Raw genomic sequence first — 26,050 nt, 5'->3', positions numbered from 1 at the left:
TTTGTATTTTTTACACTCTATCTTTAACAAAGGGCAGCGGGAAAGTTTAGTTCAGTTGACCATCTTAATCTTCTTTTTATCTTCACTATGTCTGCAGTACTCACTGTCTTTCCATCTTTATACTCTCAGCCTCTAGGCTAACATGGGTATATACATACACCTTGATACGATATATAAGGGGTTATTCTGAACGTAAAGTCCCCGTGAGTTTTCTCACTTTCTCCGTTAAGATGAATCGCCAAAGAAACTAAACTCACGGTGAGTTTTCATTCAGAATAACCCCTATAATGTTCCTCAACGAGGACTTGAATTTCATGGTCGATGACAGCAGAATTCCGGCCACAAACTACCACAAGATTCTAAGGGTCACATTCGACAGCATGTTCATGTCATCCGCGCATGACACAGCTATCTGCGACAAGCTGAGAAGTAGGAACGAGGTCCTCAAATCCCTAGCCGGCAGCTCTTGGTGTGCAGATAAAGAAACCTTGTTGACCACATATAATGCAATTGTTTTGTCTACGAATATAAGACCAACGCGATTGAAAAATATTCAAACCTGTCAGAATGCTACTCTGAGAACTGCAAAAAGGTGCCTCCTCATGTCTTGTGTGGACCATCTACATTAGGAGGCAAAGATTTGTGCAGTACAGCAATACAATGGAATGCTTTCGTTGCAGTACATGCTCGGGTGTTACCGTGAGGTCATTCCAATAACCATATGGTGGATAGGACCTCCCACCCAGAGAATCCCTAGATCAACAAGCATATCATGCAGATTTAAATAGCATCCCGCGGATGCAGTCGCAGATGTCATAAACAACTATCGCGTGAATGCGGTCCTCGGAGAACATCCCCCATCTCTCACAGTTTTTTATGCATAATCTTGTATTAATAGGTCTGTCTGGCTACTCAAACGTTTGCAACAATTTATACAATTTGTTACAGAAAGTTGTAAGTTGTTACCTCACTTGTTCTCTGTTAACACTCTGTTCTTCATTGAAAACTTGCAAGTTTTTGCTGGAGAAATTTCTTGTCTCTAGCGGCAAAAAAACAGAATTCTATCACGATTGTCATCAAGTGATTACAAACCCGTTCTTAGCGAATTTTTCAACTTCCAAAATATCAGTGTGGTATTCTTATTGTGAAATAGATTGAAAAAATAGATATTTTAATATTTTTTCCTTTTATCATTCAAATAAGGAAAGGGACTTAAATATTGCTGACTCTAATAACATCAATTAATCTAAAGAAACCTTTATTTTCATAGACACGCCATTACCAATATCAACAAAAATACTACATTATCGACAAGTGCGCTAAAACAGTATTAATTCTTAGAGTTGTACAATCTAGTTCATTTGAGATATCTAGTTCAATAGTACAGCTCTTGTAACTGAACTAGTTCAGTAATCTAGTTCATAGTTCACTATTGGTCTGTTCCAGTACTGCAAGAATCTACTCATTTTTACTATTTTTTTTTTCGATAACATAAAGGAAAAATTGTTATCGGAGTAAAAATTAGTAGCTTCTTGCAGGTTCTGGAACAGAGCATATATGGGGCCTAATTCTCGAATCCGTTAAGCGGGGTACACACGATCAGTTTTGACTGTCGATTTTTCGGAATTATCGATAACTTCCCAACCGTCCAGCAACCACAAAAAGTTTTGTGGTTGCCTGATGACTGACAAAAGTGAACGGCCACACCGGCAAGCAACCTATTATTTGAACAAAACTGACAGTCAAAACTGATCGTGTGTACCCCGCTTTATCGAGCGAGTTTTTGTTCGAAGACAAATTAGGAACGATAGAAATTTTTGGATTCCCTTGTTCCATGGTGGAATAATAAGGTGTTACATCGATAACAATAATCGGACCATTTACCAGACCAAACGTCAAAATTTGCGAACAAATGTTGACGTTTGGTGTGGTAAATGGTCCGATTATTGTTATCGATGTAACACCTTGTTATTCCGCCATGCCTTGTACTATCGAACGGTGAAACATATGGTAAACACAAAATATTGAATACAAACAAGTTGTTGTGCGCCAAGTTTCTCATAAAATGAAATGAAAACATGAAAATTTTATAAAATAATAGAAAATTGTGAAAAATTAAAAGTAATAGTGACCCGAAATAAATTCCACTATGTAAAAATATAAATATCGCATTCTGGCATTGGAAAATATATTTTTAATTTTTAAGAAACATCCCGTTTTTGTCTATTTTTTTACTGATTTTATTGGAAAAAGTATTTAGTATGTGATTTTGATTAGTTTTATTGCAAAATGTTTCATTAAAGTTCGTTTTGAGCCACAAAAATAATCATTTCGACAGCAGATGTGTGGCGGGCAAAAATCGCAAGATTCCACTCGAAAGTGTATTCGACAATGGATGCCGTAATCCAAATACTGAAAATATCGATCGAAATAACTCGATCACGTATGCGAGAATTAGGCCCCTGGTTCAATCATTCGGATCAAAATCGTTCGCCGGCTCTTAATAGTTTGCTTGATGAAAACGCATACATGCACCAAATAGGAATAAACACATGGCACAATTACCCAGGTAGTGGCATCGTAAAATTTTGAATATGTTATGTCAAAACTTTCTTTATGTTGTTGGGGAAATTACAACAAAAATAATTTTTTTATAAAGGGATTTGACTTTTCATATTCGATCAGCTGGTGTGATACCACTACCTGGTAGTTCTGCCATGAATAAACAATAGAATAAGTCCCAATTTACATTAGGCGAGTTTACTTGCGGCAATTGTCAGTTTGATGGAGAGAGAGGTGAGGTATATGGTAACCCTTTGCCTCTCAACACCCTCTCTCACCCACAAACTGACAATTGCCGCAAGTAAACTCGCCTAATGTAAATTGGGACTAATATAATTTAAAATACAGTCGGACCTCGATTATCCGTGATGGTCGGGACCGGAAGCATTACCTATTACCTTTGCCTATTACTTACGACAGTTAAAGTGTTTTTTGCTATTGTTACAAAATCAAATAAATAGCTTCTGTTCTCTTGGATTACACTTTGTGCGCCGTTCATAACAAACATAACATAAGCTCTGTTCCTTTACGTACAAGAATCTTAAAGTTTTACCACTTTTTACTCGAAAAGCGTTCCTTTACTTCTGACACCATACAATTCAAATGGGAGCAGTTTACAACTTTTACTACTTTTGCCGGTTTTACCATTTTCAAAAGTAAAGGAACAGACCAATAATCTGTCAACATTAGGTATGTACGATAACCCAAAGGTTTGTGCAAATTTGCACAAACTTTTACAAAATGCTGTTCGATAACAAACTTGCAAAGTAATAGAGAGAGAATTTGGAGACAATTGTGAGAGAATATTGGAGAGTTTTGTTTACAAGTTTTTGCAAGGAAAATTTTTCTTGTAAGAATTTGTAAGTTTGATCAGCTGATTTAAATTCGAATGATTTATGGCGGACTTCTTGGCAAAAACATAAACAAACGTTTGGTTATTACAATAAATAGAAATAAAAAAGGGAAAAAATATTAAATAAATTTTGAAAAAACGATAATGTAAGTGAAATGAATTATTTTGTAGTTTGTGGTGACTATTTTTTATTTTATTATTTATTTTAGCTTCGTTCCAGAACTAAAAATTTTTTACAATTTTTACTACTTTTACACATTTTACCCGAAAACCCGTTCCCGTACACAAAAAGGTTATAAAATGTTCACTTATCTTTAAACAAAAATGGAGCTGAATGACGCTGTCTTTTAAAACTTTTTATTCGACAAATTTGAGCGTGTAAAAAATAGTAACATGGATGCCGGCGTCTGATTGGCTGGTACGTAGACTTTGACATTTGTTCCAGATTTTTTGACGTTTTTTTTCCATTTTTGCGTTCCCGAACTTTTTGAAAAAAACTTTTGTGTGACAAAAATTGTTCTCTCTTTTACGAGTTTACCTATAAAAAAGTACGGGAACAAAGCTTTTATTTAATCTTTTCCGCCAACTTCTTCTTCTTGTTTATCAAATCAGCTGACTTCTTGCAAGTTTTTGCAAATTGCTGTTCGATAACAATCTGCAAATTTTTTGCTTCGAGAGAGTAAAATTGGTGGAGAGCGCTTACTGAGAACTTGCTGAGTGCTTGCAAGTACTTTTCACTTGCGAAGTTATCGTACACACCTTTTGTGTTAAACTCAGCGTTTCGCTCTTTTTGCTGATACGAATTTCAACCTTGCGTCTTTTTTTAACATTTTTTGGTGCAACGGTTCTTGTATGCGTTAAAGCTTTATCACATACGAGCTTTTGTACCGGCTATTTGGAACTGTTATAATTCTGGTTGCTGAACATGGTGAAATTATAAGGTGGCGTAAAACGGCCAGCTGATTGGTTTCAATCTGTCAAATATTTTGTTATTGTGAATAAATTGTATGAAAACGTAAACAAACATTTTGACATATTGAAGAATTTTCGGCCAAAATAGAGTTGTTGTTGTGCTACTTACGTGACCTGTTAAATAGATCTTGTTGCTGAACTTGCTAAAAAATAAACATCACAATCCGGTAACTACAACATCATTTTTGGTTGTGCATTGGTAAAGAATCTCAACCTCAAACATGAAATGTGCTATGATAACTGTCAAAACCCAGTTCCATTCGAACGAATGGTATCGTGTTGGCTATGTCTCGATTCCTATCACATAAAATGCGTGGATTTAAATGCTCGTACGGCTGATAAGTCCCGGTCCACACTAGCGTGAATTTCATTAAAAATTTTCATGAAATTAGGTGTTCTTAAATCGAATTCCCCACTACAGCGATTTTATGATTTTACTCTACTATGGACGTCGATCTAGAGACGCATAATTTCATATTAAAATTTTAATGCAATTACTGTAGTGTGGCCCGGGACTAATTTAAACGAGGGTAAAGGATTACGTTGGTGCTGTACTAAATGTATGGCCTGTTCCCGTACTTTATAATGTGGTAAAAGTCGTAAACGATTTTCATATAAATTTTGTGTACGGGAACGCAAAATGTGTAAAAGTGGTAAAAATTGTAAAAATTTTTTAGTTCTAGAACAGAGCTATATATGTGTTAGTAAATCAGAGTTGTATTTGAAGACAGTCTGTCTTGTGAAAACGCCTAGTTATCGTAGCAGAGGTTGTCATTTCAAAACATGCTATATACTCTTATGCCAGACACTGAAAATAACACATGAAAATGTTTTAGCTTTTAGGAGAGAGCGGAGGTGAAGGAGCTCCCTTTCTCCCTTCTTACCCATAAGCTCAAAACATTTTCATGAAAATTTTCATAGTCTGGCACAAGACATAGAATCGAAAGTCGACTTTTCGATTTTCTTTATAACCTAAAGTCGACTACGATTATTAGACGTTTCCAAACTAAAAGTCGACTAATCGATTAATCGAAAGTCGACTTTTCTAATCCCTACTCAGTCATTGCGAGAAAACGAATGGTGAATGGTCTTGTCGCGCGGAGAACAAGTAAAAAAAAAAACAAGAAAAAATTGAACAATTAAATTAAGACTCAAATATTTCTTTTAACTAGAGAGTAACTAATTTATGCTACTTGATAATCTGTAGTAATTTGCGTTGCCTTTACAAAAAGGTGTGAAAAATATACATAAAATACCAATCAAAGAATAAACGAAACCAACAACGAAATGCAGCAAATGAAGTCGGCACTAGCATGTCAATAGAAATTAAAAAAGTGTGTTAATTTATTTTCCATTTAATATACAGAGGAGGAAGTTGTGTGTGTTTGTGTCTGTGTTTTGCATTGTAAATTAGTGTTTCTTTTGTTATAATTATTTCTTGGAGTATTGTGTTAGTAATTTATCATCAAAGATTTTATGTTTTTCCTCTTAATGTGAAGAATTGTGTGATGACCGACCCTATCGAAAAAATGCCGACTGTGCTAATTTCTTTTTTTCGGGTTTTTGTGATGGAGTAGTGTGGCTTCTGTCATTGTATGAGTGTAAATGGTGTTTCCCATTGTTGTTATTGCTTGCACAAAAAGAAAATGCTAAACATGATGAGAAAATGGCTTTAAACTTCTTCCATTCTATTGGCCAAGAAAAACAAAAGTAAATAGAAATGGAAAAAACGGAAAAATTGCTATAAATCGATTATTCTCAAAAACGAAGTGACGCGGCGTAATAATAGGAAGAGTATTCTCGAGAACTACTATTTAAAGGAAACAAATCAAAATTTTGACATTTATTTCTTTATTTTTTGTTATTCTTATATGAAAAATAATCTCTCGTGATATCTTCTTCCAACAACTCGAATGGAAAACAGGGGTTGTCAAAAGGGTTGTTTGAGGGTTATTCACATTTTATGATTTATCAGATAAAATATTTGGAAAAAATCTTTACAAATTTACTTGAAATAAAACAAATTTGTGGAATTTTTAGCTCTAAAAAAGATAAATCCTTAAATGTGAATAACCGAATGTGTTCGTTAAATTTAAAAAAAGATTACAGAAAATAAAGGAAAAAGAAACGTAAACAAATAAGAAAAAATAACAGTCACGACAGAACGACAGAGTGCATAAAACAATTTTCTTATGACACTTCATAAAAAATAGTCATTTATGTCATCGTGTTGTCATCGTTGTTGCCTGCAGTTTGGTTGTCAAAACATACCATTTTATTGAATTTATTTTTCTTCACATCACCTGTCTGTCGCCGACACTTATCTTTCTGTAAAGCGAAAAGACGTTTTTGGGATATCATTGGCGAGAAATCAATGAGGTAAGTTGAAATAGATTATGGAAATTTTATTATAAATTAATTGAAAAGTATTTTCAAATGTATTTTAAGTTCTGCGATTAAGTCCAGATTGGCCAAAACCTTTCGAATGACTTTAAAACTGAAAACGCAGCCTAAGGTTGTTCTAATTACAAGGCCATACATTTTTAAGAGGGGAAGCCCATCATTATCTCAGATAAAATGATTTGAAACTTTAACAATAAGCAAGCAGAGGAAATATTTCCCTTCAAACAGTTACCACCACCGTGATTTCGTTTTATTCAGGGTGAAAATTTCTATCGATGGTAAACATTTAAGTCAAAGTCAAAGGAAAATTACGCGCGACCTGTCGTTTTTTGTACTTTCAAGGCCCATATCTCGGGAAGTATGGACCTTCCCCAGATATAAAGGAACAACTTTACTTTACCCTGAAACCTCGGATTTTTTTGGAAAAAAATATTTCGATAGATCTTGTCTTCCTGATTACGGCAATATATATTTTTCGGCTGGGACGTACCCGGTTATCCGGTTATTTGATCCGTAAGTTTGAATAAAAAACCCACCCGTAGAACCGGTTATTTTGAACCGATACCGAACCGAACCGATATGGGTATCATATGAAAGCTTATGAAAATGCCTATCGAATGGTATACGGGTTTATACCCGTCATGTAACCAGTTCGACAGATATATCCAAAAAACCGTTTTTGAAACCGGTTATTTTATAAAAATGTTAAATCGTTAAAAATAACCAAGTTTTTCCTGTATTTTAAAGTTTTCCTAGACAGACGGCCTTCGGCCGGGGCTTAAGATTTTCATCCCTGGGGTATGTCCAAAAACCGGCTACGCAATCCAAAGTTTTCCTACATCCAAGTTTTTCCTATATTTTAAAGTTTTTCTAGACTGCCGGCCTTCGGCCGGGGATTAAGATTTTCACCCCTGGGGTATGTCCAAAAACCGGCTACGCGATCCAAAGTTTTTCTAGACTGCCGGCCTTCGGCCGGGGCTTAAGATTTTCACCCCTGGGGTATGTCCAAAAACCGGCTACGCGATCCAAAGTTTTCCTACATCCAAGTTTTTCCTATATTTTAAAATTTTTCTGGGCAGCCGGCTTTCGGCCGGGGCTTAAGATTTTCACCCCTGGGGTATGTCCAAAAACCGGCTACGCGATCCAAAGTTTTCCTACATCCAAGTTTTTCCTATATTTTAAAGTTTTTCTAGACTGCCGGCCTTCGGCCGGGGCTTAAGATTTCCACGCCTGGGGTATGTCCAAAAACCGGCTACGCGATCCAAAGTTTTACCAAATTAATTTTATTCCATTACATTAACATGGCATTCTATTGTAAAAATTTAGATTTTTATAGAAAGAATAATGTAAATAGTTGAAGACCAATATCTCCGGCTCCATATATGGTACCGCTGCGAATAGTATCGCGTTGGAAAGGTTAGGCTGCATATATGGTACCGCTGCGAATAGTATCGCGTTGGAAAGGTTACAGTGCAGGCTACAAACTGTGTGATGGACTTCATAATCGGTTATTTTAAATGTTTTTAAATTTTTTATAAAATAACCGGTTTTTTGGATATATCTGTCGAACCGATTAAATGAAGCGTATAAACCCGTATACCATTCGATAGGCATTTTCATAAGCTTTCATATGATACCCATGTCAAGTATATCGGTTCAAAATAACCGGTTATACGGTGGGTTTTTAATTCAAATTTACGGATCAAATAACCGGATAACCGGGTACGTCCCAGCCGAAAAATATATATTGCCGTAATCAGGAAGACAAGATCTATCTATAACAAAAATTTCAGCGTTATCCGAGCCTTAAGGGTAAAGTAAAGTTAAGCCATTTCTTTTTATAAATTATCGACCTTCTGACGAAGATTTAACACCTGCACGGCTTACCTTATCTCAAAGAGATGAAACACATTCCAAGATCAGCGCTATCAGTTCAATCTAATTTAGAAACTTTCATTGTAGGCCTAGGTTGGTGTTCTGAATACAATGAGAAACATTTAAGGGAATTTCCTGTCCAAACCCTTGATCAAAACTTATTGTAGAAAGCTCCAGCGCTTAAGTCTAGTTTATAAGCTCCTTGAGAATGATTTTAGAGTTGGTGTTCGGATTACAATGATATATATTTTGTCGAAGGGAAGAAGTCATACTCTGGCATATACCGATTGATAATTCCAATCAGCCGATAATGTATGTACGATAAAATCTTAGAAATAGCTGGTAATCTAAAAGCCAGGAAATATAAATTGATCCTTTCTTAAAAAAAGCCTGCTCCTATTGACCCTTTCTAAAAGAAAGATGGGTTGAAAGCACAAAGCTACTGGAGTTAGCTGAGTAGGTTTGGCAGGGCCGTTGAAAAGGTGAAGTGTGTCGTGCGGGCCTGTGCCGCATAGCTTACCACACATTGATGTATCGCGTTACATGTGTTCAACAAGATTTCGTTTTCTGCACTCCAAGTGCTGCCGGTTATGAACTTGAGGACCTTGTTTGGCATAAGTTGAATGTTTTCATTAAGCTCGGATCGGGACACAGGTAGGTCTCGTCATACTTCCCGAGATATGTCCATACTTCCCGAGATATGGGCCTCCGAAGTTCCGAAAAGTCCCTTGTTAAATGTCGGATACTTTAATTTAATATAAAAGAAAATGTTGTTCCCTTTTCCTAGATTGGCTCCTGTCCATAGCAGAAAGTCTTAAATCCCCGGCCGAAGGCCGGCTATATAGGAAAAATTATAATTTTATCCGAGCTTAATGCTTAAACTCAACTTGCTCCCCTTGTTCCTACAACTCAATTTTTCGCAGAAAGCTGTAGCATGCGAGGGCGACATCAACATGCTGTCGAATCTGAGCTCTAGAATTTTGGGGTAGCTTGTGGTAGGAATTCTGCTACCATCGACCATTACATTCAGCTCAGTGCTCACCTCTGGGTGGTCGAATAGCTCAAATAGGAGTTCAATGACATTAGGGAAGATACTAAGGTCAAGATTGTACAATCATCCGCATATGTAACGAACTCAATGCCCTCTGGATAGGTTGAAATACAGGAAAGGTAGAGGATAAACAGTTCTGGAGATATCGTCCCACCTTAGGGAACTGAATTCCACGTAAAACAAGCTTGATATAATTGATTATCCTCAATGTTAATGTCCTCAAACAGCGTGGAGTGCTTGAGAGTAGCAAAGACTTTCGATAGCAAAGACTGGTCTATCACACGGCTTGTTGTGGTTGAGTCCTCGCCTAATGTGTGGAGATGGGGTGCAACGCAAGTGGTAAGCTATTTTTAACGCTGGGGAGGACTTAAGCCTCAAAGGACTTTGCCATGGGCGAAAAAAGCGAAATCGGTTTGTACGATTCACCTTTGCTGGCATCCTTGTCTGCTTCAGTAGCGACCCACCCTTCCCATTTTCCAGACTTGGGAACGAGGCCGGCATATCTCTGAAGAGGTGGTTAGTAAACTCTCTAAAATTAGGCCTATTAGCTTTCCCATTACTGATGAAAGTGCGGCGTTGCTGAAGAGAATTATGTGGAGAATCTCCACCATCTTCACTGGATTTGTATTTGTACCGTTGTTCGTTTGTGATGCCCTTTGCTTTTAAGGCCTTCGATTATACTGCAGGTTAACTCACTGAGTGCAATGACACAACTCCTTCAAGCACGGAAGCCGAGTTAATAGTCGGCAATATGGAAATGCTCGGCGATTGATGGTAATAATATCGTCTTTAGCATCTTAATGACCGGTGAGAAAAGTGTACACTGACTTCCCATTTTTGAGGATGGGACTATCCTCCCGAACTTCCACATGTCGGGGATTTAAAAATAGCAGAGGTATACATTGGATGTATGTACCAAATTAGTGTCGCCATTATTCTTATTCATATTCTCCTTTTTTCGCGTTCTGGTCAGGGGTTGCTCTACAAATTGTCTACAGAAGTCTGCTGATGTATGGGATGGCGTTTTCAGTGATTTCGTTAACACCGATCATGGTTGCTGTAGAAAATTGAACTTTCGCCACTTAAACCTAAAACTATATGAGAAAATGCCTTAAACTAGACTTAAATTATTTGAGGATATACAAAAACACCTACCTTTATCAAGTGGGAACCCTTGTGATGCATCTGCCTTTGACATAATCCCATATTCCACCGGTATTTTACTATATACGACAGATATTCTGTGACACCACGACAATTTTTGGTTAGAAGATAATCAGGTCGTGCCGCTGCCAACATTTTAAGATATTGGTGTAGGTTATTTTATACACAACTAGCCAATTTTAGCCTTATCTGACTACTGCTTCATAATCGATAAGATCTCTAGCATTACCACCACTGGTTAAAGAATTTCTCTTTCACTTCAAGAATTTGCTACGCTTTTAGTTTTATTAATTACCACGATCTTTCCAGACTGAAAATTAACTCAAATTGTCTTTGGAGAAATGGGTATAAAAACTCGTCATCAACAAACTTAATTTGTATGACATTTGCGTACCACGTCTGTTTACTACCTCTATGTACCTGCATTTGTATTTTGTTAACTTTTTTCATTGAAAAATTTGGAAAGAATTTTAATGATACGATATTCCGGTGTGGTAAACGAAGATTAAGAATCATTTCCTTTCTTGTTTTACGAAGATCAAGGTAGTAAGGAAACAATTTTCCTCCATAAATAAAGTAAACGTCATTTTTTCCTATTTTTCATTTGAATGAATTCCCCGTTTCCGTTTCTTATCTTGTTTCAAGATACCTATTTGTTGTTTTGTTTGTTTTCTTCTCTCTGCCTTTTCTTTCTCCTATTTCATATAGTTAAAAAATAAAGAAGTAGTATGTATGTGCTTTTTCGACAATTATATTTAATTTTAAATATATTTCTTTTTCAAAGAATTTTATTTCTTATCAGTTGGTTGTTGTTGTTTCTAACCAACAATAGAGTGTTCACACTTTTGGTTGTTATTGGTTTTGCTGTTGCCTGTCATTCCCCCCCAATAATAATAATTGTCGTTAAAAGTAATGCAACAACCATGTTTCATGTGGACAGGTGGTGAGAGAGAACGAGAGGTCAAATAAATTATCAAACTCTTCTATTGCAAGAGACTCTTGTTAATTGTTGAACAACGGTAAATAAAGAACAAGGGAAAATATTTGTGTTTTGTTGCCACGAAAACTGACGTTTGTGTGCACACCTGTTCTATTCCCCCCGGTAATTGTGAATGATCCCATTCGCATTCTCTCTCTCTCACCTAATCATGTCTTACTAACTCTTTTAAGATATCTCACACATTTTATTACCTTGACAATTGTTGTGTCTTTCAGGAAGAGAACAATAAAAACAAACATAAATAATATCAATAATATGCGTCATGCCCGGCCGCACGCCCTTACATTTATTCAGTAGAATATTGTTTTTCTTTCTTGTCATTGTAACGTCAATTCTGTGGCACAATTATTAATTGTTGGTATTATTAACAAACAATAGATGCAAAGTGGACAATTAAGACTACCACATATACATATATTTTTGCATTGAATAACATTGTATTGTTGTTGTTTTTGTATAGTGCATAAAGTGTAGACTTGTTATAGGTCATGTCAGTCACCTAACTAATATGGGAAATATTTTTGAGAAGGTGAAATAGATTTGTAAATCGACAAATGGAACCTAACGAAAAATGTTCTTTTTCCAAAGAAACATTCAAAGTCGCATTGTTTTACAGCACCCGAGAAAAAAAAAACTATTTTACTAAATAAATGTTTATTACTTACCTTCTGGAATTCTCTCAAGTTCGGAGACAGCTACAGGATTTGTTGTTGTTGTAACAGTGTTTTTGTTATGTTTATTTGTTCGTTTCTCTGTTCAATCTGGCTCTGGGTCTATCTCCAGTTCCAGAAAAGTGGCTGCTTCGATGGGATGTAGCCACAGATCCACTGGAGTTAGATGGGTAGGTTTGGCGGGGCAGTTAAAAAGGTGTTGTGTGTCGTGCGGGCCCATGCCGCATACAGGGCATATGTCTTGCACGGCGCGATCGATTTCCGCCCAATATGAATTCAGGCGACTGCAATATCCCGAGCGTAGTTGAGCCAAAACTACTCTGGTTTGTCGTGGCAGCTGACGCTCCTCAGCTGCGCTAGATGGAGGATGTACTCCGAGTACTTTATTCACAATATAATTGCTTAAGGCCTTGGCAACTGCGTCCGTGTGAATGCTATTCTCCCTGAATGGGCCGGGCCTACCCACAAGATGGTGATAGGGATGGCTCACACGATAACATCCAAGCAGGTACTGCAACAAAAGCATCTCATTGTGTTGATTTACATGAAGAATTTTTGCCTCCTCATATAGATGGTCCACTGAAGATTTGAGGAGGCACCGTGTCGCTGTTCTCAGGGCTGCATTCTGGCAAGTTTGAATCTTTTTCCAGTTCGAATCACACAATCTCGGGGACCAGACTGGAGCCGCATAGCTTACCACAGACCGACCTATCGCGTTATACGTGGCCAACAAGGTTTCTTTATCTGCACCCCAAGTGCTGCCGGCCAGGGACTTGAGGACCTTGTTCCTATTTTTCAACTTGTCGCAGATAGCTGTGGCGTGTGCGCACGACGTGAATGTAGTGTCGAATGTGACCCCTAAAATTTTAGGGCAGTTTGTGGTCGGAATTCTGCTACCGTCGACCACGACATTCAACTCACGTCCAAACTGCGCTCTCCATGTTGTGAACAGAGTGGCTGTAGATTTTGTGGGGGAAATCTGCATATTCCTCGAATGGAAAAAGGTGGTAAGATCGGTTAAATAGTTGTTCAGTCTCTCACAGATGTCATCCGGATAGGTACCCGACGCAAGGATCGTGCAATCATCCGCATACGTTACGATCTCAATGCCGTCTGGAGGGTGTGGAATACAGGAGAGGTAGAGGTTAAACAGTTCCGGAGATATCACCCCACCTTGAGGAACTCCCTGTTTCACTCTACGGGGTTTGGACTTCTTATTCCTGAATTCCACGTACGACTGGCGTCCACACATATAGTTGACTATCCAACGTTTCAAGCTTGGCCGGAGGGTTGTCTGCTCAATGTCCTCAAACAGCGTGGAGTGCCTGACTGTATCAAAGGCTTTTGATAAGTCAAGAGCCACCATCACTGTTCTATCGCACGGCCGTCTCTGGTTGAGTCCTTTACAGATATATGTGGTAATGGCGTGCAGCGCTGTTGTCGTGCTGTGCTGCTTACGGAATCCATGTTGATGATCGGCAACTTGATAGCTATTTCTGATACTGGGGAGGATCAAGGCCTCATGTGTCTTTGCTACGGGCGACAAAAGCGAAATCGGTCTGTACGACTCACTTTTGCTGGCATCCTTGCCTGCCTTCCGTAGTGGGACCACCCTGCCCATTTTCCAGACTTCGGGAACAACGAGGGTGGCTAGCGACAAGTTGAAGACTTTGGTGAGATACTCGACTCCCGGCTCATCCAGCTGCTTCAACATCACCATGGACATTCCATCAGGGCCCAACGCTTTCAATGATTTAGCGTTCCTGATGGCATTGGCAACATCATCCATTGTAAATTGTGGTGATTCATCCTCGGCAGGAAGAGATCTGATGCGACGTAATACTCTTCTCTTCGCCCTGTCACTCTCGGGATGCTCGACAAACTGTCGATTGAAATTACTTGCGCACCTCTTCGGGTCAGTCAACGTAACGTCGCCAAACGTGACTGAGGTCCTATCTTCCCTTCTTCCAGGGTTCGAGAGTGACTTAACCGTTGCCCACAATTCACCTATACCGGCTCCAATGTTGCAGCTCTTCAGATGATTTAACCATTTGTTCCGCTTATGCTCGCCGACCAACCTGTTAACTTCCAGTGTCAGCTCCCTGACTCTGGTGTCATTGGGGTTGATACGACGAAGCTCATCACGCTCATTTGCTAATCCCGTCGCCTCTGCTGGGAAATTTGGTCTTACTTCGGGTATTCGACCAGCAGGGATATGGCGAGCGGCTTCAGCAGTGATGATGTCCCGGAACGTCCTTTTCGCTACCCGAACATCAGAACGATTGGGCAATTCTCTGAAGCGGTGATTGGTGAACTCTCTGTAACTCGGCCAATCAGCTTTTTTATGATTGACGAACGTGCGGCGTTCAGAGGTGATGAAGTCGGGTGGTCTGCTAATGGAGACAATTATGGGGAGATGGTCTGATCCAAGGGAAATGACGGGTTGCCAGGTAACGTCATTTGTCAGACCAGGTGACACGATGGTTATGTCGGGCGAACTGTGACACTCTCCTCTAATTCTGGTAGGGGCGTCCTCATTGACCGTGCAAAACGTGGAGCTATCAATCTGCTCAGCCAGCGCTGTACCTCTCTGGTCGTTTCCGAGGGCCGAATGCCACATCTCATGATGAGCATTAAAATCCCCCAGGACCAGACGATTATGACCTTGCAAGAGCGGGCTAATGTCAGGCCTATAATCAGGGATACAGCTATTTCTCGGCGGGATGTATACATTCGGCAACTCTATCTCGGCAGCTCCACACCTGACTGCTACCCCCATACATTCCATGTACGGGTCATTAGAGACAGGCTCAAGTGAGATAGGTCTGTATTGGACAGACTGGTGCAATAGGAAAGCCAATCCCCCACCTCCACTTCTGGTGCGATCTTTCCTCAGAACATTGTAACCATCACAATGCTCTAAGCTGTGGTTGTTGTTCAGCTTGGTTTCCTGCACCGCCGCGACCTTGATGTTCTTCCGACTAATAAAATCTACTATCTCTTTGATCTTACCTCGGAGTCCATTGCAATTCAATTTCAAAAAGGCTGCATTTTCGGGGATTGGTACAACAACGGCTGGTGTTAAAGGCTGCGTGTGCGGTTGTTGTCGAGGGGACTGCGGAGGAGTTTCGTAATCAGACGACGAGGGAGTTTCGTAATCCGACGACTCGTAATCAGACGACGAGGGAGTTTCGTAATCCGACGACGACTCACTGGGGACTGTGTTCACGCAGCATGCAGCAACATAGTCCCTGTCGTAGTCCCTCACGTGGACGAGTCCAGAGCAACCCCTTAGATGCACCCACTCCTGACATCTATTGCATCTCACCGAAGGTTGGATGTGGGTGAAGATGCGAATGTGACAAACTGAGCACAGATATATTGGTCCTGGGTTTTCCTCCGTCCCGGCTCGGACCAATAGAATTCGGAGCAGGCATTCCGGGATATGCTGCTCCCAATACAGAAAAACGAAACAAATACAAACATGTACACACTGAGGTGGCAGCCGCTGGCCGGAACATTGATTTTGTGTTGTTCCGGTCAATCCGGTACGAAATAAACCGCTGCCGTGGGATTGACAGGATTTGTAGGATAATATAGCTTATCCGCTAACTTCAGAAATTCCCGAAATGGAACCTTCTCCTTGGCTCTGCACCATCTTAAAAAGATAATTTTCTGTAGAAAATGCTTGAAATGAAACAGTTCACTTAAGATGGCGCCAGAGTCCCATTATGGTGTTCATATGTTACCTTGATTTTGGTGATCAATTAAATTTTTCGTAATGGTGGGTTTGACTTTCCTCCCCTAATATGTCTTAAGCCTGAAACATATAAAAATATTAATACATTTTAAAGGCGTACATCTTTTATATCTACCTTCCAATAGTCGAAAAAATAATGGATGTAGGTCGAATATATTTACATATATATGCGGGGCAGCAGTGCTTCCTTCGAACGATCATCGACGGGTACCATAAAACATTTATTACTACATTGCTCAAACCCACTGCATGACTGCGTTGATATTTTCTTCTTCCGACCTAAGACTCATTAATCTTCACCTCTATTCCGGGGCAATCAATTTGAATTTGTGTCTGGGAGAAACTATGGATTACAACTTTTCGACAGAAGCTGTCCCAGTCCATTAATTAATATCACCTCCATAATGTCGCCTAAAGTGTTTTTTTTAATGTCAGTGTGATCAAATTGCTTAAACGATAATTCAATACTCGTGATGATGAAGGTATAGCAAACATTTCGAAACTCAATGGCTATACTAACGGCTGGTAGTCACAAACAAATTGAAAGGGTATGTCCCACCCATTGTTGATAAATATTCCATATTGTTTACAAAATGTTTTATTTTAAACCGCAATGTTTTGTTATCAGTTTTTATTCCATCCAATTGTTCTTCCCACTTTTGTTTATTTATTTTTGATTTCATTTAAACATTGTGTGAAAAATTATAAAAACAAATTATTACGAAATGGACATGCAATGATCAATAAAAACATTATTTTACATCATTATTATTTTGTTATACGCCTCACGTTTCCTTCCCGAAGTGTATAGTAGTTTGTATGACTCATAGCTTAATCATAAAATTAACAGCAACAACAACAAATACAATAAAAACATCATGTTAAGAAAACAACACACCAACTAAATGCACTACTACTGTATCGAAATGCAACTGTGCAAGAAACATGAAAAGTGCAAAGGTGCAAAGAAAATAGCAACAATAATCCAACAACTCCGCTAGCCAGCCAGCCTGCCAGTCAGTCAGGCTGACTAGCATCAACCCAGCCCCCAGTCAACATAACAACCCAACTAAACAGTCAACCAATCTACCAACCAACGCTTGAAAATGTCAAGCGGCAATGAACGACCAAACCGACGACCATCATCATCGTCATCGGCAGTAATCAAATGTTGATTACACTCAAATGAAAGTGTTTGTTGTAAAGTTGTAATATTTCACAGTCGCTTTGTTTGGGAGTATGCGTCTCGATCTTAGATGTCCATGGACATTCAGTGCTTTTGCTACATTTATCCGGAGAATAATGAACTTACCAAAAACATCAATTACCTTTTGTAGTCGGGTCTAAAAACACTACAATACCAGGCTTTAAATTAGAATTAAGTGCAAAGCGTTAGGGACTTGTGGGTATAATAAAAAACCGGGTATATAGTAGTGGTCTCAATCTCATCCATATTTCGAGTAAATTTAATTTGAATTTATAAATCCGCTTTCATCAAACACCACAGAGGATGAAGAAACCATTTCTTGAATTCTTTCAATTTGGGTTTCAGCTATAGAAATTCCAGAAATTGATTCTTCTCATTGTCTCTGTGCCATCTTAAAAAGATACAGATATTTTAAGATAGCACCAGAGTCTCTCTATACTGTTTGTGATTGGGGATCATTTACATTCCAATAGTCGAAAACATTTATTACTACCGAACATCCACTGACCCGCGAACTTCAGTTATTCCAGAAATGCATTCTTCTGAATATAACAGTCGAAATATGCTTGAAATGTAACAGATCTGTTAAAATGGCGTCAGAGTCCCTCTATGGTGGGATCATTTATTTCTCCATAGTCTACAATAATAGATTCAGATCGATCGTCGACGGGTACCAAGAAACATTTATTACTACATTGAACATTGCAAAGCACTGACCCGCGAAGTTCAGTTCTTCCACAAATTGATTCTTCTCATTGCTCTGCACCATCTTAAAAAGATAAATTTCTGAGTATAACTTCAAAAAATCCTTGAAATGGAAAAAGTCTTTAAGATGGCAGTGTTTGTGTGGCGCCTCGTTTAGGGATCAAATTTTCGGCACCTTACAATGTCGTAAGCCTACAACTTATACAATCCCACGGCAGCGGGTTCTTTCGTACCGTATTGACCCGGAACAACACAAAACCAATGTTCCGGCCAGCGGCTGCCACCTCAGTGTGTACATGTTCGTATTTGTTTCATTTTTCTGTATTGGGAGCAGCATATCCCGGAATGCCTGCTCCGAATTCTATTGGTCCGAGCCGGGACGGAGGAAAACCCAGGACCAATATATCTGTGCTCAGTTTGTCATCTTCCGCATCTTCCGCATCTTCACCCACATCCTACCTTCGGTGAGATGCAATAGATGTCAGGAGTGGGTGCATGTAAGGGGTTGCTCTGGACTCGTCCACGTGAGGGACTACGACAGGGACTATGTTGCTGCATGCTGTGTGAACACAGTTCCCAGTGAGTCGTCGTCGGATTACGAGACTCCCTCGTCGTCTGATTACGAAACTCCCCCGCAGTCCCCTCGACAACAACCTCACACGCAGCCTTTAACACCAGCCGTTGTTGTCCCAATCCCCGAAAATGCAGCCTTTTTGCAATTGAATTGCAATGGACTCCGAGGTAAGCTCGAGGAGATAGTAGATTTTATGAGTCGGAAGAACATCAAGGTCGCGGCGGTGCAGGAAACCAAGCTGAACAACAACCACAGCTTAGAGCATTGTGATGGTTACAATGTACTGAGGAAAGATCGCACCAGAAGTGGAGGTGGGGGATTGGCTTTCCTATTGCACCAGTCTGTCCAATACAGACCTATCTCGCTTGAGCCTGTCTCTAATGACCCGTACATGGAATGTATGGGGGTAGCAGTCAGGTATGGAGCTGCCGAGATAGAGTTGCTGAATGTATACATCCCGCCGAGAAATAGCTGTATCCCTGATTATAGGCCTGACATTAGCCCGCTCTTGCAAGGTCATAATCGTCTGGTCCTGGGGGATTTTAATGCGCATCATGAGATGTGGCATTCGGCCCTCGGAAACGACCAGAGAGATACAGCGCTGGCTGAGCAGATTGATAGCTCTACATTTTGCACGGTCAATGAGGACGCCCCTACCAGAAATAGAGGAGAGTGTCACAGTTCGCCTGACATAACCATCGTGTCACCTGGTCTGACAAATGACGTAACCTGGCAACCCGTCATTTCCCTTGGATCAGACCATCTCCCCATAATTGTCTCCATTAGCAGACCACCCGACTTCATCACCTCTGAACGCTGCACGTTCGTCAATCATAAAAAGCTGATTGGCTGAGTTTCAGAGAGTTCACCAATCACCGCTTCAGAGAATTGCCCAATCCTTCTGATATTCGGGTAGCGGAAAGGACGTTCCGGGACATCATCACTGCTGCAGCCGCTCGCCATATCCCTGCTGGTCGAATACCCGAAGTAAGACCAAATTTCCGAGCAGAGGCGACGGGATTAGCAAATGAGCGTGATGAGCTTCGTCGTATCAACCCCAATGACCCCAGAGTCAGGGAGCTGACACTGGAAGTTAACAGGCTGGTCGGCGAGCATAAGCGGAACAAATGGTTAAATCATCTGAAGAGCTGCAACATTGGAGCCGGTATAAGTGAATTGTGGGCAACGGTTAAGTCACTCTCGAACCCTGGAAGAAGGGAAGATAGGAGCTCAGTCACGGCGACGTTACGTTGACTGACCCGAAGAGGTGCGCAAGTAATTTCAATCGACAGTTTGTCGAGCATCCCGAGAGTGACAGGGCGAAGAGAAGAGTATTACGTCGCATCAGATCTCTTCCTGCCGAGGATGAACCACCACAATTTACAATGGACGATGTTGCCAATGCCATCAGGAACGCTAAATCATCCAAAGCGTTGGGCCCTGATGGAACCTCCATGGTAATGTTGAAGCAGCTGGATGAGGCGGGAGTCGAGTATCTCACCAAAGTCTTCAACTTGTCGCTAGCCACCCTTGTTGTTCCCGAAGTCTGGAAAATGGGCAGGGTGGTCCCACTACGGAAGCCAGGCAAGGATGCCAGCAAAAGTGAATCGTACAGACCGATTTCGCTTTTGTCGCCCGTAGCAAAGACACTTGAGGCCTTGATCCTCCCCAGTATCAGAAATAGCTATCAAGTTGCCGATCATCAACATGGATTTCGTAAGCAGCACAGCACGACAACAGCGCTGCACGCCATTACCACATATATCTGTAAAGGACTCAACCAGAGACGGCCGTGCGATAGAACAGTGATGGTGGCGCTTGACTTATCAAAAGCCATTGATACAGTCAGGCACTCCACGCTGTATGAGGACATTGAGCCGACAACCCTCCGGCCAAGCTTGAAACTTTGGATAGTCAACTATATGTGTGGACGCCAGTCGTACGTGGAATTCAGGAATAAGAAGTCCAAACCCCGTAGAGTGAAACAGGGAGTTCCCCAAGGTAGGGTGATATCTCCGGAACTGTTTAACCTCTACCTATCCTGTATTCCACCCCCTCCAGACGGCATTGAGATCGTGACGTATGCGGATGATTGCACGATCCTGGCGGCGGGTACCTATCCTGATGACATCTGTGAGAGACTGAACAACTATTTAACCGATCTTACCACCTTTTTCCATTCGAGGAATGTGATTCGAACTGAAAAGATTTAAACTTGCCAGAATGCCGCCCTGAGAACAGCGACAGGGTGCCTCCTCAAATCTTCAGTGGACCATCTACATGAGGAGGCAAAAATTCTTCCTGTAAAGCAACACAATGAGATGCTTTCGTTGCAGTACCTGCTTGGATGTTATCGTGTGAGCCATCCCAATCACCACCTTGTGGGTAGGCCCGGCCCATTCAGGGAGATCAGGAAGGATATCCATGCTCTAGAGGGAGAGGACCAACGATACAGGAGAGAACCCCTAGATCAACAAGCATATCAAGCAGGATTGAATAGGATTCAAACGAACGCAGGCCTTAAGCAATTATAGTGTGAATAAAGTACTCGGAGTACATCCTCCATCTATCGCAGCTGAGGAGCGTCAGCTGCCACGACAAATTAGAGTAGTTTTGGCTCAACTACGCTTGCAGTCGCCTAAATTCGTATTGAGCGGAAATCGATCGCGCCGTGCAAGACATATGCCCAGTATGTCGCATGGGCCCGCACGACACACAACACCTTTTTAACTGCCCCGCCAAACCTACCCATCTAACTCCAGTGGATCTGTGGCTACATCCCATCGAAGCAGCCACTTTTCTGGAACTGGAGATAGATCCAGAGCCAGATTGAACAGAGGAACGAACAAATAAACATAACAAAAACACTGTTACAACAACAACAACATAGCGAGAACGACTCAGCTATCGCGAAATTAATTTCGGTATAGAGAAGTTGGTAACCGACCATTATTTCGATTGTGTACAAACTTTTGAGCCAAAACCATTCTGTAATATCGTCCCCACATTATGAGCAAATTTAACAATCCAACTACAAGTTTTTAATGTAGTTACGAAACATGGAACTTCTTCAGAGTTCTAACAGACTTTTCTGTAGTCAAAAATATGTCAGAAATTAGAAAGGCCATCTACCAATTTAAGCCTTTTGGCCAATATTAAATACGTCGTCAAGACATCAAACATTTTAAATACCATACGGAGATTGTTCTCTTCCCATTATTAATTGCACAAATATTGAACTTATTTTCTTCTGTGTGTGAACGAACGAACGAACGATTTCTGGAAATATCTGCTAAACTGAGTTCAATGAAAATTAACATTTAACGGCTACTAAATATTTGCATTAATTTATTATGTATCGTCGCTGCTGTGTGCCACATAATTAGATAAACAAATGTTCTCTACTTTTCGTTGGCTGTCGGTCTTTGTGCCAGGGCTCTCCTCCGAAGTACATAACGAGTGTTGCTTAATAATCAGTAAGTGGTTGTATGACAAGACCCACCTCAATACTTCTTCTACACCTCTTCATCATGAAGAGCTTATTAATATAATTTTTCTTGAGTTTTTTTTTTCGTTTTCTTCTTTGCATATTCTTTGTTAACTTCTCTGTCTGTCCCAAAGATTTGTCATACAAACACTGTATGATGAATGCTGGCAACATAGAAATACCCAGTGGTAAAATTTCTTCAGGGGAAGGAATTAGTGTGGGATGTTGGGTATTTTACAGAGGTAATGTCGATAAATGGTTGCATAAAACTGGTCGCAGAGTTGGTCTAAAAATTAATGCATTAAAGACAAATGCAACTCCGTTGATCCTACATGGCGCTGAAATTGTTGACAATAGTGCTACCATGTGTGTTTATATACATACCTTCCTAGCTGTATTTCAACCCTCAGTGGAACGGATGGAGACGTGACAAGACATTCAAGACATCTACAGCCGCCTCCTTCATGTGTCAGACAGGGAAATAGGATGTTAAGAATAATCATCCTACGAAAAGCCAAACGTTTTCACACCGGAGACCAAATTTCCCAACGTGAGTCGCACAAAAACAACAAGACGAGATCATCTAGAGATGATCCAAGAATCTTCACTCTGTCCGACGAAATCAACAACCTGTAAACCAGCGTTGCAGTGGTTAACACAAGCTCTGGGCCACAGTAAAGAGTCTTACAGGAGCCAATATATGAAAAGGAAACATCGCTGCAAATTTTCGGAGTTGCTGACATCATCAATGCCAAAAGATGTGCGCTAAACTTCTGCCAGCAATTTATTGCACATCCAACTGAACAGAAGATGGCAAAAATATCAGCCCTAAGGAGAGTCCGAAATCTAAAGACAGATGTCCCTGCCCTCTTTACAACCCAGGACATTAGCACTGTCATTAGAAGAGTTAAAACATCGAAAGTGCTAGGACCTGATGGTATTTCCATGCATATGCTGAAAGTATCGGACCAGCTGCTAAAGGCTGTTTAGCGAATTTTCGGAGTTGCTGACATCATCGATGCCATAAGATGTGCGCTAAACTTCTTCCAGCAATTTATTTCACATCCAACTGAACAGAAGATGGCAAAAAGATCAGCCCTAAGGAGAGCCCGAAATCTAAAGAGAGGTGTCCTTGTTACAACCCAGGACTTTAGCACTGTCATTAGATGAGCTAAAACATCGAAAGTCCTAGGGTCTGATGGTATTTCCATTCTTGTGCTGAAAGTATCGGACCAGCTGCAAAAGGCTTTTAGCAATTTATTGCACATCCAACTGAACAGAAGAGATGCAAAAAGATCAGCCCTAAGGAGAGCCCGAAATCTAATGTGAGGTGTCCCTGTCCTCTTTCTCTAGAGAGAGGTGTCCCTGTCCTCTTTACAACCCAGGACTTTAGCACTGTCATTAGAAGAGTTAAAACATCGACAGTCCTAGGACCTGATGGTATTTCCATGCTTATGCTGAAAGTATCGGACCAGCTGCAAAAGGCTATTTTGCAAAAATCCTGACTCTGTTGCTCAGTGATTCCAGACATTTGGAAAATGGCGAGGATAATTCCGCTACGAACACCTGATAAACCAACTAGCTAAGAAGATTCATATTGTCCGATCTCCCTCTTGTCATTGCTGGCCAAGGTTTTGGAATTTCAACTGCTGCCTAGTATGACTTAACATGCAGCATATCACCAGTAGGTATTCAAAAAGGCTCGCAGCACCACCCTAGCACTCACAGATGTCGTTAACAGCTTAAATCAAACAAGATTTGCCAAAAGGACGATTGTAGTAAGCCTAGACTTGTCAAAAGCATTTGACACTACCGTTCATGCAGTGCTGTTTGGCAACATCTTAAACTCCTGGACTAAGAAAGGTTGTGCAATTACATTAATGGCAGGCAGACCCATGTGGAATTCAGAGATAAGAAGTAGGAAAGTTAAACAGGACATACCGCAAGGAAGTATAATCTCCGTTTGCTATTTAACTTTTACATCTTATCGTCCAACCGCCCTTTTGTCACCGCTAGCCAAGGTTTTGGAATCTCTACAGAGATAAGAAGTAGGAAAGTTAAACAGGACATACCGGAAGGAAGTATAATCTCCGTTTGCTATTTAACTTTTACATCTTATCGTCCAACCGCCCTTTTGTCACCGCTAGCCAAGGTTTTGGAATCTCTACTGCTACCTAGCATGACTGAAAATCTTCCTGCAGCACATCACCGACATGGATTCTAAATGGCTCAACACTACCAGAGCCCTCACAGCCCTCAACAGCATCGCAAACATCATTTTAGTAACCCTAGACTTGTCAAAGGCATTTAACACAGTCGATCATGAAGTGTTGTTTGGCCACATCTTGAACTTCAGTTTGCCTAATATGACATTAATGGTAGGCAGGCACATGTGGAATTAAGAGATAAGATGCCTAAGAGTGGGAAATTTAAACAGGGCCGCAAGGAAGTTTAATGTCCTCTTGTTACTTAACTTTTATGTCTCGAATTTTCCTTCCTTTCCAGACGGCGTAGAATTTGTAACTTACGCTGATGACTTCAACATTCTGGCCACCGGAACTTGCATCAATAAACTGGAGGACAATATCAATGCCTGTCTCAACACCTTGGCTACGTTTTTGAAGGAAAGAAGAACCCCTTTAAAGAAAAACTATTCTCACATGGAGTTCTTTGGAGGGTTTTACGCTTGTAGAATATTTTAAAGGCCTCCATTTTCTGTAGACTACCTATACAGCGCTTCTGTCGCTTATAGAAAGACCTTAGGAGTTTTTTTTCTCCCACCTAAAGAAACTAATTTACAGGGGAAAGAAGCCTTATAAAGGCTTTTGTGGGCTTCAGTCACCTACCAAAGGTGATAATTTACATATGGCTCCTATCACCATAAAAATATTTAAACAGGTTTTTATGGCTTTAGAAGGGCTTCAATAGTCTTTCGAATGCTTATAATTCATTATTCTGCTTCTGGGCAATTAACTTGGAAGGTTTAAATGAACTTCAGTCACCTAAAGAAGACCTATCGTCATATGAAGGTCTTTGGAGGGTTTTTACGACTACAGATGGCTTTTTAATCGCCTGTAGAATATTTTAAAGATTTCTATTGCCCTTAGGTAGGTACCATTAAAGACTGTGATCTTCGGGAAGCTTTTAAAAGGCTTTTTTTCGTCCTCACATGATTTGTTCGCCGTAAGAAATCTTTTAAAGAAGTTCAATCGCCTTTTAAGACTTTCTATCGCCCTTGGAAGGCTGTAATGCTTATAGACTGGCTATATTGCGCTTCTGTTACCTTTAGAAACTCCTTAGTAGGCTTTTTTGTCCTCATATGAGGTTTTTTATATCACTCAAAACAATAATTTGCCGGTGAAAGAAACCTCTTAAAGACTTCTGTCGACTTCAGTCTTCTACCGAAGGACGTAAGAAGGTTTTTATGACTTTCGAAGGTCTTAAATCGTCGTTCGAATGCTTATTATTCTGCTTTTGGGTGATTAAATATTAGTGCAAGTAGTTCCGTAGATGACTTTAGTGAGCTGATGTCACCTAAAGAAAGCATTTAAAGGGTTTCTGCATTTATCGCCATAAAAAGCATCCAATGGTGTTTTTATGGCTTTGGAAGGTCTTCTAGAGAGATTCGAATGTTTATAAAGCATTTCCAGCTTTGGTTTGGGTAATTTTCTAGTACCTGTAGAAAACCTTCTGCCAACTTTAGAGTGTTTTTTAAGGGTTACAGTCTTTGGGAAGACTTGAGTGGATTGCTGTCATCTAAAGAAGT

General features: G+C 40.2%; 1 protein-coding gene across 17 annotated transcripts in view; it reads left to right on the top strand.

Moving 5' to 3' along the window:
- Nucleotides 1–5,437: 5,437 nt before the first annotated feature.
- LOC141394037 (serine/threonine-protein kinase GL21140) overlaps nt 5,438–26,050 on the top strand; it is a 134,559-nt gene continuing 113,946 nt past the window's right edge. The window contains exons 1-2 of one of the 17 annotated variants that reach the window (XM_073967814.1): nt 5,438–5,495; nt 6,490–6,766. In XM_073967814.1, coding sequence (XP_073823915.1) covers nt 6,762–6,766 — 5 coding nt within the window. In that variant the 5' untranslated portion in view covers nt 5,438–5,495; nt 6,490–6,761. Of the gene's footprint in view, nt 5,838–6,427; nt 6,767–26,050 lie in introns of all 17 variants that reach the window. The other 16 variants (XM_073967808.1, XM_073967806.1, XM_073967807.1 and 13 more) reach the window with 16 other exon arrangements.

Source organism: Musca autumnalis, unplaced genomic scaffold, assembly GCF_047663935.1.
Source record: "Musca autumnalis isolate F117 unplaced genomic scaffold, ASM4766393v1 scaffold_2, whole genome shotgun sequence".
NCBI lineage: Eukaryota > Metazoa > Arthropoda > Insecta > Diptera > Muscidae > Musca > Musca autumnalis.
Note: the sequence above shows the minus strand (reverse complement) of the source record. Positions and strands in the feature narration are given on the sequence as shown.